The sequence below is a fragment of the Helianthus annuus genome, chromosome 2, assembly GCF_002127325.2.
Source record: "Helianthus annuus cultivar XRQ/B chromosome 2, HanXRQr2.0-SUNRISE, whole genome shotgun sequence".
NCBI lineage: Eukaryota > Viridiplantae > Streptophyta > Magnoliopsida > Asterales > Asteraceae > Helianthus > Helianthus annuus.
In genome coordinates, this window is record NC_035434.2 from 163,869,001 (window position 1) to 163,880,696 (window position 11,696).

Below are 11,696 nucleotides of genomic sequence, written 5' to 3' on the forward strand. Positions count from 1 at the left end.
CCTCGGGAGTAGCCCCATACACAGAGGGAGGCGCGTACCCATATGGTGGCATGTAGTAGTATGGCCGGATATAAGCTTGGTTTCCAGGTGTGATCGGGGTGTTCACGGCTGCCGGAGACATTGTTACTGGCTGATGGGGCGGAGTCGACATCGTTGTTGTGAGAGCCGCTGTAAGTGTCGCCGAATACAATGGAGGGAACTGGAAGTTATTCCACGGTGAAAACTACTGTGACATCCCTTCTGCATTCGTGTATACTGGCTGTGTTGGTCTGTAATAGTGACTCCGAGACCCTGAAGCCGGCATGAACACCGGAGAGCTTGGGCTTAAGGATACTGGATACCCCCTGCGTGGGAACAGTGGAAAGCGCTGTCCCTGCCGTAGTAACAGTCGGGGCAGTGACTGTTGTTGTAACATCCATTGTCGTCGTGCCTCTTCCTTCCGAAGTTAACATCATGCTAGAAATTGCAGAACCGTCGTTCGGAGCACTCATCGTGGTAATAGGTTCCGTTAGTATGTGCTTGGTCCCACGGATGGCGCCAATGTAAGAACAGTACCTGAGCACGTCTACTGATCGAGTAACCTGGTGAGAAGTGATCCAACCTTCGGTTTGCAAAACAGAACACCGTTAGGACTCGTTACAAGAATGGGGTTATATCCTGTAACCACCCTCCGGCGTGAGAATAAGTATTCGTTCGTGGGAGTAAAGGAGAAAAGTAGAGAGAGTTGGAATGTCCTTACCTTTGTGATGAACTCCTCTATTTATAGATCAATAATCCAAATTTGTGTATGTTGTTTCAAAAACTTTACAACATTAAGTGTATTGCTTAATCAATATAGTTTGGTACAGCTATGTCTTTTCTACTTAATTATGGACACAAATAGTCAGACACAAAAAATCATCAAAGTATTATTGCTTATTAGCTAAACATAACAAGTATGTGCGCGGGTTAAACGTGTTTAACTTAATTCGGCCTCATATCGCTGATCATGATCAATCTAAACTGAAATTCGCGTAAATTCCTCACCCTTGGAAATAGTTTTTGTAAAATCAAGACATTTTCGACCCCTTGGATATTTTCTATCAACGTACTAAGGTGGACATGGATAGACTCGACACCCCCACTTGGGACGCTGCCACAGGACGCCCTCGAACTTCCACTAAGGGGGCACTACCCGTTGAACGTCCCTTGGGTCTTTTGATTCCTGAAATTACAATATGTCAATATAATCTAGGACAAACGTGTACTCAATACATTCTTACTTGCACTAATATATATTATAATTTTTCATTTAATTAACCTTTATGTAAATCTTAGTCGCTGAAAATAGGTTAACGACACTAAAATCACTAACACATGGACAAAAGTTGCTAGAAGGATGTTGTCGATCGGTCATTAATTCCCAGCTAAAATGCTGTAAATAATAAATATAACCATCAAGTAGGTCTCTATATTTTATAAATACACAATAAATATGCATGACAAGCAACCAAGCACGGTACCTTGTATTATCATTTTCAAGTATCAAACGTACTCTCTTCATCGATCATCTCCTGCTACTCTCTCTCTCTCTCTCTCTCTCTCTCTCTCTTGCTCATCCATCTTCATCCACTCAGAACTACTCTACAGTGCATATTCAACCAGAGTCTAATATTGAGCAACATCTAATTGTATAATAATGGAGTTGGGTAACATCGTTGACTTTCTTGAGAACAAAGTCATGTTAATCACAGGTGCCACTGGTTTTCTTGCCAAAAGTAAGGCCCCTCTTTAACCAAAGTGTCTATGTAGATTAATTTTAAGTTAACTGAGTTACTTATCATACATATATATATATACAAATGCAGTTTTTGTTGAGAAGATATTAAGAGTGCAACCAAATGTGAAGAAGCTCTATCTTCTCATTAGAGCCCCTGATGGCAAATCGGCCTTGCAACGATTTAACACCGAGGTATATATCATTCATTTATATGTCTTTTGTCATAGTTAATGCCGAAAGAAGATATATAATCTATAACTTATCTTTTTGCATGAATATGTGTAGGCAGTGGCAAAGGACTTGTTTAAGCTCCTGAAAGAGAAACATGGTACAAACCTGCATAACTTTTTGTCCCAAAAGGTTACTATTGTTGGTGGAGACATCACTTGTGATGATTTAGGAGTACATGATTCAAGTTTGAAAGCAGAAATGTGGAGAGATGTTGATGTTGTTGTCAATGCAGCTGCCACCACCAACTTTGATGAAAGGTATCTTATATATATAAGATCCAATTCAAAACTTAATAATATAATACATCTATATATCTATACCTTATTATATATTAGTAAGTGTGTCACATAACACAATTTTATGAGCCAAAGATTCTTGTTTCCGTTTCTCTTATTTTACGTTGGTAGGGGAAGGTTCAAATGAAAACCACTAGTTATCGCGAAAACTCGAAAACTAACTAAAAAAGCCTAAAAAACATACCAATTTTTTTTTCTTTTTACATACCAATTTTCGCTATTTTAGACATATTAAAAAAACTTTTTTTTCAAAAAAAAAAAAAAAAAATGTAGTGCACATGTGTATGTGTACTACATATGTGCACTACAATTTTTTTTTTTTGAAAAAAAGTTACACATGTGCATTACAATTTTTTTTTAAAAAAGTTTTTATATACAAAAACTAGCGATTTTAAAAAAAATTGAAAAAAGAATTGTATGTTTATTATTAGGCTTTTTTAGTTAGTTATCGAGTTTTCGAGTTTTCGCGTTAAAAATAGTTTTCATTTTAACCATCTCCTACGTTGGTATTCTAATATATCTTTATCTCAAAATATCGTTTTATATTTCGTATATGTTTGTTACTAACTATATAATAATTCATTTAGTTAACACATGTAATAAACAGGTTTCTAACCTAATTATATTTTTCTTATATTTTAGATTACATATATTGATGCTTACTTGGTTTGCTGTAGCTATGATGTGGCCTTAAACCTAAATACTTTTGGCGCTAAGAACGTTCTGAACTTTGCTCAGAAATGTGTCAACATAAAGTTGCTTCTCCATATATCCACTGGTTGTTTTCCAACCCAAATGTTTTGAATTTTACAATTATTTTTTTGTGATCCAATCTTATTAAAACACTTTAATTCAGCCTATGTATCCGGTGAGAAGCCTGGATTAATGCTTGAGACTCCATACTATTTGGGAGAGTCACTCAATGGAACGCGCGGTCTCGACATAGATGAAGAGAGGAAGATCGTTGAAGATAAATTGAAAGAGTTAAAATCTGATCATAATGCTAGCCACAAGTCGATTAAGATAGCTATGAAAGATTTGGGGATGCAAAGGTGTTTTAATTTGTCTTACTTTCATCTTGCTTTAAGCCTGCAAGCGAATTGAACGTTTAGTAAATTGTTAGGTTAGAAATTTGTTTATGTTGTTTCATATAATAAATGGACGAACATGAATAATTGAATACATATATCATTCATTCATGTCCGTTCATTTATGCTCACACCTATACGTTGGTCCCTATCCATTAATCATTTAAATACTCATTCAAATTTATTTATCACTAATATTTATTTGAAAGAAGTTTGATTTTCTTATTTAATCACTTTGTTTAACCCACTTTTGATAAGCCCATTTTCTAATTTTTAAGTTGCATAAAGAGCATTCATATCCCTTCCATTATATAATATTTTGTGTATACCTTTCTTATAATATTCTCTCTTTTTCATTCACAAATATTTTTAAAATATATTAAAAAATTATATAGGGTGAACGGTGCTCTAACAACAATAACTATAACTCGGATATAATTTTTTATATTTGTTTTTTAAACACAAATGTTGTTGGATTTGATTATAAGAGCTAAAAAAATTACAGGGCACATCACTATGGTTGGCCAAATACATATGTGTTCACCAAGGCACTAGGGGAGATGATTATAGGGCACTTAAAAGGAGATATGCCGGTGGTTATTCTTCGTCCAACCATTGTCACTAGTACTTTCAAAGAACCCTTTCCCGGATGGGTTGAAGGAATTAGGTAAATTAATGATTCTTAGTAATTTCTTTTATGTTTTAGAAGACATGATCCAACTACAAACATATATATAATCCTACAATAATGATCAATGCACACCCAAAATATCATTTACACTTGTTTTCATATATGCAGGACCATTGATAGCTTGGCTCTTGGTTATGGCAAAGGTCGTTTAACATGTTTCCTTGGTAATCCTGAGGGTATATATGATGTGGTGCGTTTATGTTCCTTGCAACATTTTACGTGTTACATGTACGTTGGGTAATCTATTTTAAAACACTTAATGACAAGGGGATAATAATATGTAGGTACCGGCTGACATGGTGGTGAATGCTATGATTGTGGCAATAGCCGCTCATGCAAATCAAACTTGTTCCGAAACAATTTACCATGTCGGATCTTCGGTATCAAATCCTTTGAAGTTCAGCACGATTCAAAGATGTGGTTACCGGTATTTTACCAATTATCCATGCATTGGAAAGAATGGCAAGCCTGTCATAGTTGGTGAAGTTAGAGTGTTGAATTCAATGTCTAGCTTCCGTAGATATATTGCTCTTCGATACCTACTTCCAATGCAGGTTTGTCCTAGCTTTTTATCTTTCTTTTTTTTTTTTTAATCTTGAACTAACGTAAATGGTTTCGCGTCAATTTCAGATGTTTTTGTCATACCTTAAAGTAACAAATTTGTATTTTGAATCAAATTTTGACATAAAAGAAAAATAAGCATTAAGGTTTAATTTATCTATTAAATTGTAAAATCAAATTATTCTTATATCTTACATTAGTACTTTCTTTTATTAGTCAACTAGGTTAGAACCCCGTGTATTACACGGGTTGAATAAATGTACTTTTATATATTAAAAAATAAAAAGTTATATTTTTATGAGACCCGTATATTGTATGGATTAAATAAATATAATTTTATATATCAAATAATAACAAAAGTTATATCTTTAAAAACCATGTGTATTACACAGATTAATTAAATATAATTTTGTATACTAAATACTAAAAACATCGTACCGTGTATAATCGGGTTGAATAAATCTACCAAACAATAAAAAAATTACATTCTTAAAAACTCCGTATGTTACACGTGTTGAATAGATCTAAAAAGGAGTTATATCTTTAAAAACTATGTGTATTACACATTTTAAATAAATGTAATTTTGTATATTAAATACTAAAAACGTCGCATCTTAAAAGACACGTGTATAGTCGGGTTGAAAATCTACCAAATAAAAAAAAATTATATCCTTAAAAACCTCGTGTATTACACATGTTGAATAAATCTAATTTTACATAGCAAATGATAGAAAAGTTTATATCTTAAAAACCTTCGTGTATTACGCGGGTTATATAAATGTAACTTTGTATAGTAAATAATAAAAAAAGTTATATTTTTCAAAACCCCGCATTTTACATGAGTTAAATAAATATAATTTTGTATACCAAATATTAAAAAAAGTTATATTTTTAATAAATTAGGTTAACATTTAATATTAATTCATTATTTATATAGTTAATATAAGAAAGTAAGAAAGAGAGGTATTTGTTTTAAAAATATACTAAATTAATAATTTAGATTTGAGGATAATATTTTATTATAGTATGATAAGATTTAATATTAATTTATTATTTATTTAGTTAGTTAATATAAGATAAGTATAAATTTAAGGATACCTTCAATGAATGACATGTGTCCAAAAGTTGGTTTCTTTTATTATAATAGTTAGATTTCATATATTTTTTTGGTCAATTTCATATATATATATATATATATATATATATATATATATACATATATATATTTTATTTTTTAATTACACTTTAAAGTAAATTGTATGGTGTCTATTAAATGTTTTAGGTTTTTTATTTTTTAGTTATTTTTTAATATATTTGTTGCAAAAATTTAGTTTTATGGTTTTTTCGACATGTAGATATAAAATATCGGAGTATTTTGTATATACAGTTATACCGTTTACCTTTTTTTTTTGTTATTTTGAATAAGATAACATAAAATTTTGAATACACTATTATAACATGTTTTTTTTTTCATCCACGGTTCGATAAATCTTTTAATCAAATGGGATTCCTTTTGTTCTTTGACGTGACGAACTGAAAAAATATTGTTCGAACTATATCGGTACTAGTATCGTATTCGTTTTTTTATGTTTTCTCGACGTGGCATTATAAAAGTGATGGAAAATAAAGTTGTGTGGCATTAGAGTATTTTTAGTACTGTATGCTATAGCAAATGTGTGATTCCAGGAACCGGAGAGTTTGACGGAGCCTCGGTCCCGATGCGACGTGTTCGGTTCGTTATTATTACTAAGAAAGAACTAGAAGATAGAAACGACACCGAGCAGTCACTTATAATTTGGGCTCTTATTCATATCTGAAAGTTACATCACCATAAGACCATTTGGACAGCATGTCCCCTCTGGGAACCAAAATCTTGTCCAAATGGGAACCCCAACTCCCTATTTATAGGCAACAGCCTATCCAGTCCGAATGAGCTAGTGTCCATCCGTTCGGATGGTCACCCGTCTGGATTGACTTTACAATATCAATACCTATTCGACCGGATGGGGTTTGGGCTATTCTATTGTTCATCCGTCCGGATAGACCTTTACAATGTCAACACCATGTCCAACTTATCCTATTATATACAATATTAAACAAACGCTCTATCTAACTATTCGCACAGTGGCAGACGTACGAAATATGCACCAACAGATTCCCCCTCGGTTGTCACTGTCGAATCGTCACTAACACTTTAAGAACCTTGAGCCGTGTTTGAATATTCTGTAATCTTCAACTTTTCTGCAACCTCAATCAGGCATCTTGAAATATGACAATAGATTCCCCCTCGATTGATTATTCGGGTTTGCTTTGAAAGAGTAAAGCACCAATTCCCCCTGAAATGAATCTTCAGGTCTTTTGCACAGTTCTCGACTCTCCTCTGATTTGCTAAACTGCAACCTTCACGAACAATCACCAACTTGAAATTAGTCAATGCAGCATCCTCTATTTCAGCTTTAACCACATCCAAGCTTAGTTTTTGATACATCATTTCAGTACCACGATCTCGCATTCTGCTTGCTCGAACTAAGAATGTACAAAAACTCAACCGGCAATTGATAGAAACTTCAAATACCCCACTGGTTAACTTCAAATCTGTGATTCCCCCTGAAGATCTGATATCACGTTTACCATGATCACTTTGACGCACCGTAAGAATGATTGATTCGTCTAAACAGTATTCTCCACAGTCAGCAAATCTTCATCGGAAAAACAAACCATGTGGTAATGTAATCCGATCTCCGAAGCATTCGTCTACAATCAGATTCATCTCCTCGGATAATCTAGATCTTAGAAACTATCATCCACGATCACTCTCAGATCTCTGATGCTTTCGTCCACGATCAGATATCAACACCTCGGATCATCTTGATCTCGGAAACTTTCACCCACGATCAGATTCACATTCCCCTAGACAATCTGAAGTCGAAACCACCCGAATACTGTTGCAGCATTCCGAATTTCAAAAATGCTGGAACATCTGAAAATTTTTATTCCCCCTCATTTTGCAAATTCTGACGTCTCTGTTACTGAATTCCCCCTCAAACTGAGCAATTCAGTCCTTTTTTATCTATGAAAAACTCGACTATGCCAAAAATATGACAATTTTCCTCAAAACGTCAGTTTTTCGTTATTGCGGATTTTACGTTTTGACCCATAAATAGTCAGATATCCTGAATTATAAACATTCTGCACCAGTATCATGACTACCCCACTAATTTCCACAATCTGTGATCGCATCATCAAATCTGTTCACTGAAGCCCCAGATGGTGTCCCCGAACAACCCGGCTTGGTCGTTAAAAACCCGAAAAAAAATTCAATCACCAAATTTTTTCTGGAGACTCGCCTCGTCATTGCGATCAAAAAATGCCCTTTTTTAGGCATTAGTTCATCCGTTCGAATGGAATAGGTCCATTCGTCCGGATGGACTGATCTTGGAGCACCATGACAGTTAGCCACCTGAGTGTCTTCATCCGAATGAGTTTATGGTTCGAATGACCATTCGATCGAATGGGTCTACTTGTCTGAATGACTATCCACTCGGATGGTTATCCGGGTGAAAGTCACTTTATATGGTTCGGATGATCATCCGCTCGGATGGTCATCCGATCGGATTATGTTCTAACAGCTCAAGAACACTCCAAATCACGTTTTTTCGATCTAGAATATTTATTTGTGTGAATATCATGATGAAACTTCATAGGATTGTGCGCGAATCAATTCCGAACAGATTGATGGCTTCAATTCCAAAATCCATCCGTGAATCAACCTTTATTTTGATGATTTTCACTATTTTAACGTCAAAACTCTCGTTTAACCCAAAATTGATGAGCTTGGGTGATTTAACCGACTGTTAGATCGATTAAATCGGTACCGTAGCTCTGATACAACTTGTGAGTCCAGGAACCGGCGAGTTTGACGGAGCCTCGGTCCCAATGCGACGTGTTCGGTTCGTTATTATTACTAAGAAATAAGTAGAAGATAGAAACGACACCGAGCAGTCACTTATAATCTAGTCTCTTATTCATATCTGAAAGTTACAGCACCATGAGACCATTTGGACAGCGTGTCCCCTCTAGGAACCAAAAGCTTGTCCAAATGGGAACCCCAACTCCCTATTTATAGGCAACAGCCTATCCAGTCCAAATGAGCTAGTGTCTATCCGTTCAGATGGTCATCCGTCCGGATGGACTTTACAATATCAATACCTATTCGACCGGATGGGGTTTGGACTATTCTATTGTCCATCCGTTCGGATGGACTTGTCTATCCGTCCGGATGGACCTTTACAATGTCAACGCCGTGTCCAACTGATCCTATTCTATACAATATTCAACACACGCTCTATCTAACTATTCGCATAGTGGCAGACGTACGAAATATGCACGAACAAAGTGTCGGTGACCAAATTGATGCCCTGCCCGAAAAACGTGGCTACCAGTATCGATATTTTTTTAGATTTTTTTTATCAATGTAAAACATGCATCGATATTCCTTTGGGTGTATTTCTTTTGATTGCTATAAGAACCGAGTTGATACTTTAAGGAACTGTGCCGGTATCGACCGATACCCCGCCGCGAAGCACGAGAAATCCCACTAGTTAATTATACATAAACCTAAATAAACACCTCCAAAAAAAACATGTTGTGTTCATGCTGACTCACGTGTCGTGTCATGTCATGTTGTGACCGTGTTCACGTGTGTGACAAAATTTCTGGTCCACGTCATGTTCGGGTGGGTATCATATGTTTCACATACGCGTTGGGTTTTCCGTGCTATTGTTGGCCCCATTAGTCAAATAGTCCTTTGGGAAGAACCAATCAAATAATTTCTTTTTATCCCTTCTAGGTAGAAAGAAAAAATTTAAATCTAAATACTTAATGGAAATATAGCATTTCATTTATACAAAACTTCTACCTCGAGCACACGCAATGGAACTGTAGACACTCTAGTGAAATCCAATCCATGAAATAATTTGATCTATAGACAACATCATTGTGGTAAAGGTCGTAATGCCAGAGGAATCATTACCGCAAAGCGGCATGGGGGGGGGGGTCATAAGCGTCTTAACCTGCGACTAGCACGACTCATTTAACATTTCTATTACACTTCATTTCCTCTCATGTACCTAATGACAATTTATATGAACCCTATGTCACTTCATTTCTTCTCATTTACCTAATGACAATTTATTTTTTCATATATCTTTATCAGGTACTTCGATTTATGAATTTCATACTTTGCCGAGCTTTTGAAGACAGATACAAAAATCTTAAACATAAGATCAACTTTGTGTTACGCCTAGTCGACCTTTACAAACCCTACTTGTTCACAAAAAGCTTGTAAGTAGCAGAATGTTTTGGTTTAAACAATTTAGCAACTTTCAACTTGCTTTCTGGTCATCTAATTAGGTTTCAAATTAAACTTAATGTGTGACAGCTATGATGATATGAATACTGAAAAGCTACGTAGGGTTATCAGAGAGAGCGGAGATGAAGAGAATCTCTTCTACTTTGATCCAAGGATAATCGATTGGGACAACTACTTCGAGCATATACACCTTCCCGGTGTAAGACAACGCGAATTTAAATGATCAAAGAGATCATTAGTACAAGTGTGTCGATATGTTTTTAGTCTTACCTTTTACAATTGTCTTTTATATGATATTTAAATGATCAAAAGATCATTAGTACAAGTGTGTCCATATGTATTTAGTCTTACCTGTTACAATTGTCTTGTATATGATACTTAACGTTGGTGATTGAACAACGGTATAAGCGATAAGAGATCTATGAAAAAGTTATCATTTTGTAAAAAATGGGTTCGGTTAAAATTGGGTTAAAAGGATTTCAAGTAATCTCGTCTAGTTAATTTTCTTTCTCAATCAAACTAATATTTTTCACTTGTTACAAAACTCGATATGAAGATCACAACGACTAGCGACGGTTGTAGGTGTGAGAATTTTCATGAGACACAAACACCTGGATTATTAATTCAACCAATGATTTATTACCACATACAGTTTCAACTCAATGGTTTTTTAATTAGTTCATTTGGCAAAGTTTTTTTTTTTTTTTTAATGGCAACGTTTGCTCTACTTTTCTCAATATTCTATTTTTTTCCGTTTATTAATAAGTATTTTGTATTATATCAGTTTAACCCTATTTAATACATGGATTTTTAACCTGCTAAAATATTTGAAAGTAATAAACACAATACACTTGATGTCATATATATCCAATATGATATTTTATGTAGTAACGAATTTAATTTCATGGCACAGCGACCAGTGAGGACCACACTATATGTAGACTATAGACACTATATGTGGTACATCCACTTGGTTGGGCTAGGATGGTTATAAATCCAGCTGAATACATATACTATTTGGTAGTAGAGGTTTTTTTTATGTTAAAAGAAACTTAAAGCAACTTCAGTGAACAAACTCAATAAATTTTATAAAATTTTATAAACTCTGGTGATCATTTGATACATCTTTTAACACTCACAAACCTTTTTACACTTTTTCGAACCAATTATTGTATCTTACAATTCACACTTTTTCAAACCAATTCTTGTATCTTACAAATTCTCTTACATTTATATTTCATCATTTACTCTTACATTTGTTTTTATAAATTTTATACATTTATAATAAAATAGTGAAGATATCATGTACTACTGTATATATTAGTATTGGTTTAGGATCCTGTAAAAAAGATAAAATTTATGAGAAAGATAAGAAAGAACATGATGAGTACACATGTCATTATTTAATTTATTAGGATAAGGGCAAATAAGTAATTTAATAAAAAAACTTAAATTAAGATAAAATTCAAAAACTCACATGCAAGTTCCTCCCAGCGTTTCTAAACGTCAATAACTTTTTATACGTAACTTTTTAAACAAAAAAAATTAAACCACAATAACAAGTGTTTTTTTATCTTTAATAGCACCATATTGCTATACTTATATAGAGAAAAAAAAATTACGTTTCAATCGTATGTTTTAGTCCATATTATTATCTATATGTTGTTTTAATTGTATAGTGATTCAAAGCGTTGTGGTC

The 11,696-nt window shown here is 34.1% G+C and overlaps 1 protein-coding gene across 1 annotated transcript; it reads left to right on the top strand.

The window, feature by feature from the left end:
* The first annotated feature begins 1,491 nt into the window (after positions 1 to 1,491).
* LOC110894501 (fatty acyl-CoA reductase 3) lies at positions 1,492 to 10,477 on the top strand. Its single transcript, XM_022141724.2, has 10 exons — positions 1,492 to 1,757; positions 1,848 to 1,951; positions 2,045 to 2,247; positions 2,964 to 3,064; positions 3,143 to 3,338; positions 3,880 to 4,041; positions 4,174 to 4,255; positions 4,350 to 4,619; positions 9,842 to 9,969; positions 10,067 to 10,477. The coding sequence occupies exons 1-10, from the start codon at positions 1,679 to 1,681 to the stop codon at positions 10,218 to 10,220; spliced, it is 1,479 nt and encodes a 492-aa protein (XP_021997416.1). The 5' UTR covers positions 1,492 to 1,678; the 3' UTR covers positions 10,221 to 10,477.
* The last annotated feature ends 1,219 nt before the right edge of the window (positions 10,478 to 11,696 follow it).

Excerpts from the sequence above, each read along its gene's own strand:
- LOC110894501 (XM_022141724.2), top strand. The coding sequence starts at position 1,679 with ATGGAGTTGGGTAACATCGTTGACTTTCTTGAGAACAAAGTCATGTTA. Across the intron at positions 1,758-1,847 it reads CACTGGTTTTCTTGCCAAAA|TTTTTGTTGAGAAGATATTA; the intron begins GTAAGGCCCCTC and ends ATACAAATGCAG. Across the intron at positions 4,042-4,173 it reads GGATGGGTTGAAGGAATTAG|GACCATTGATAGCTTGGCTC; the intron begins GTAAATTAATGA and ends TCATATATGCAG.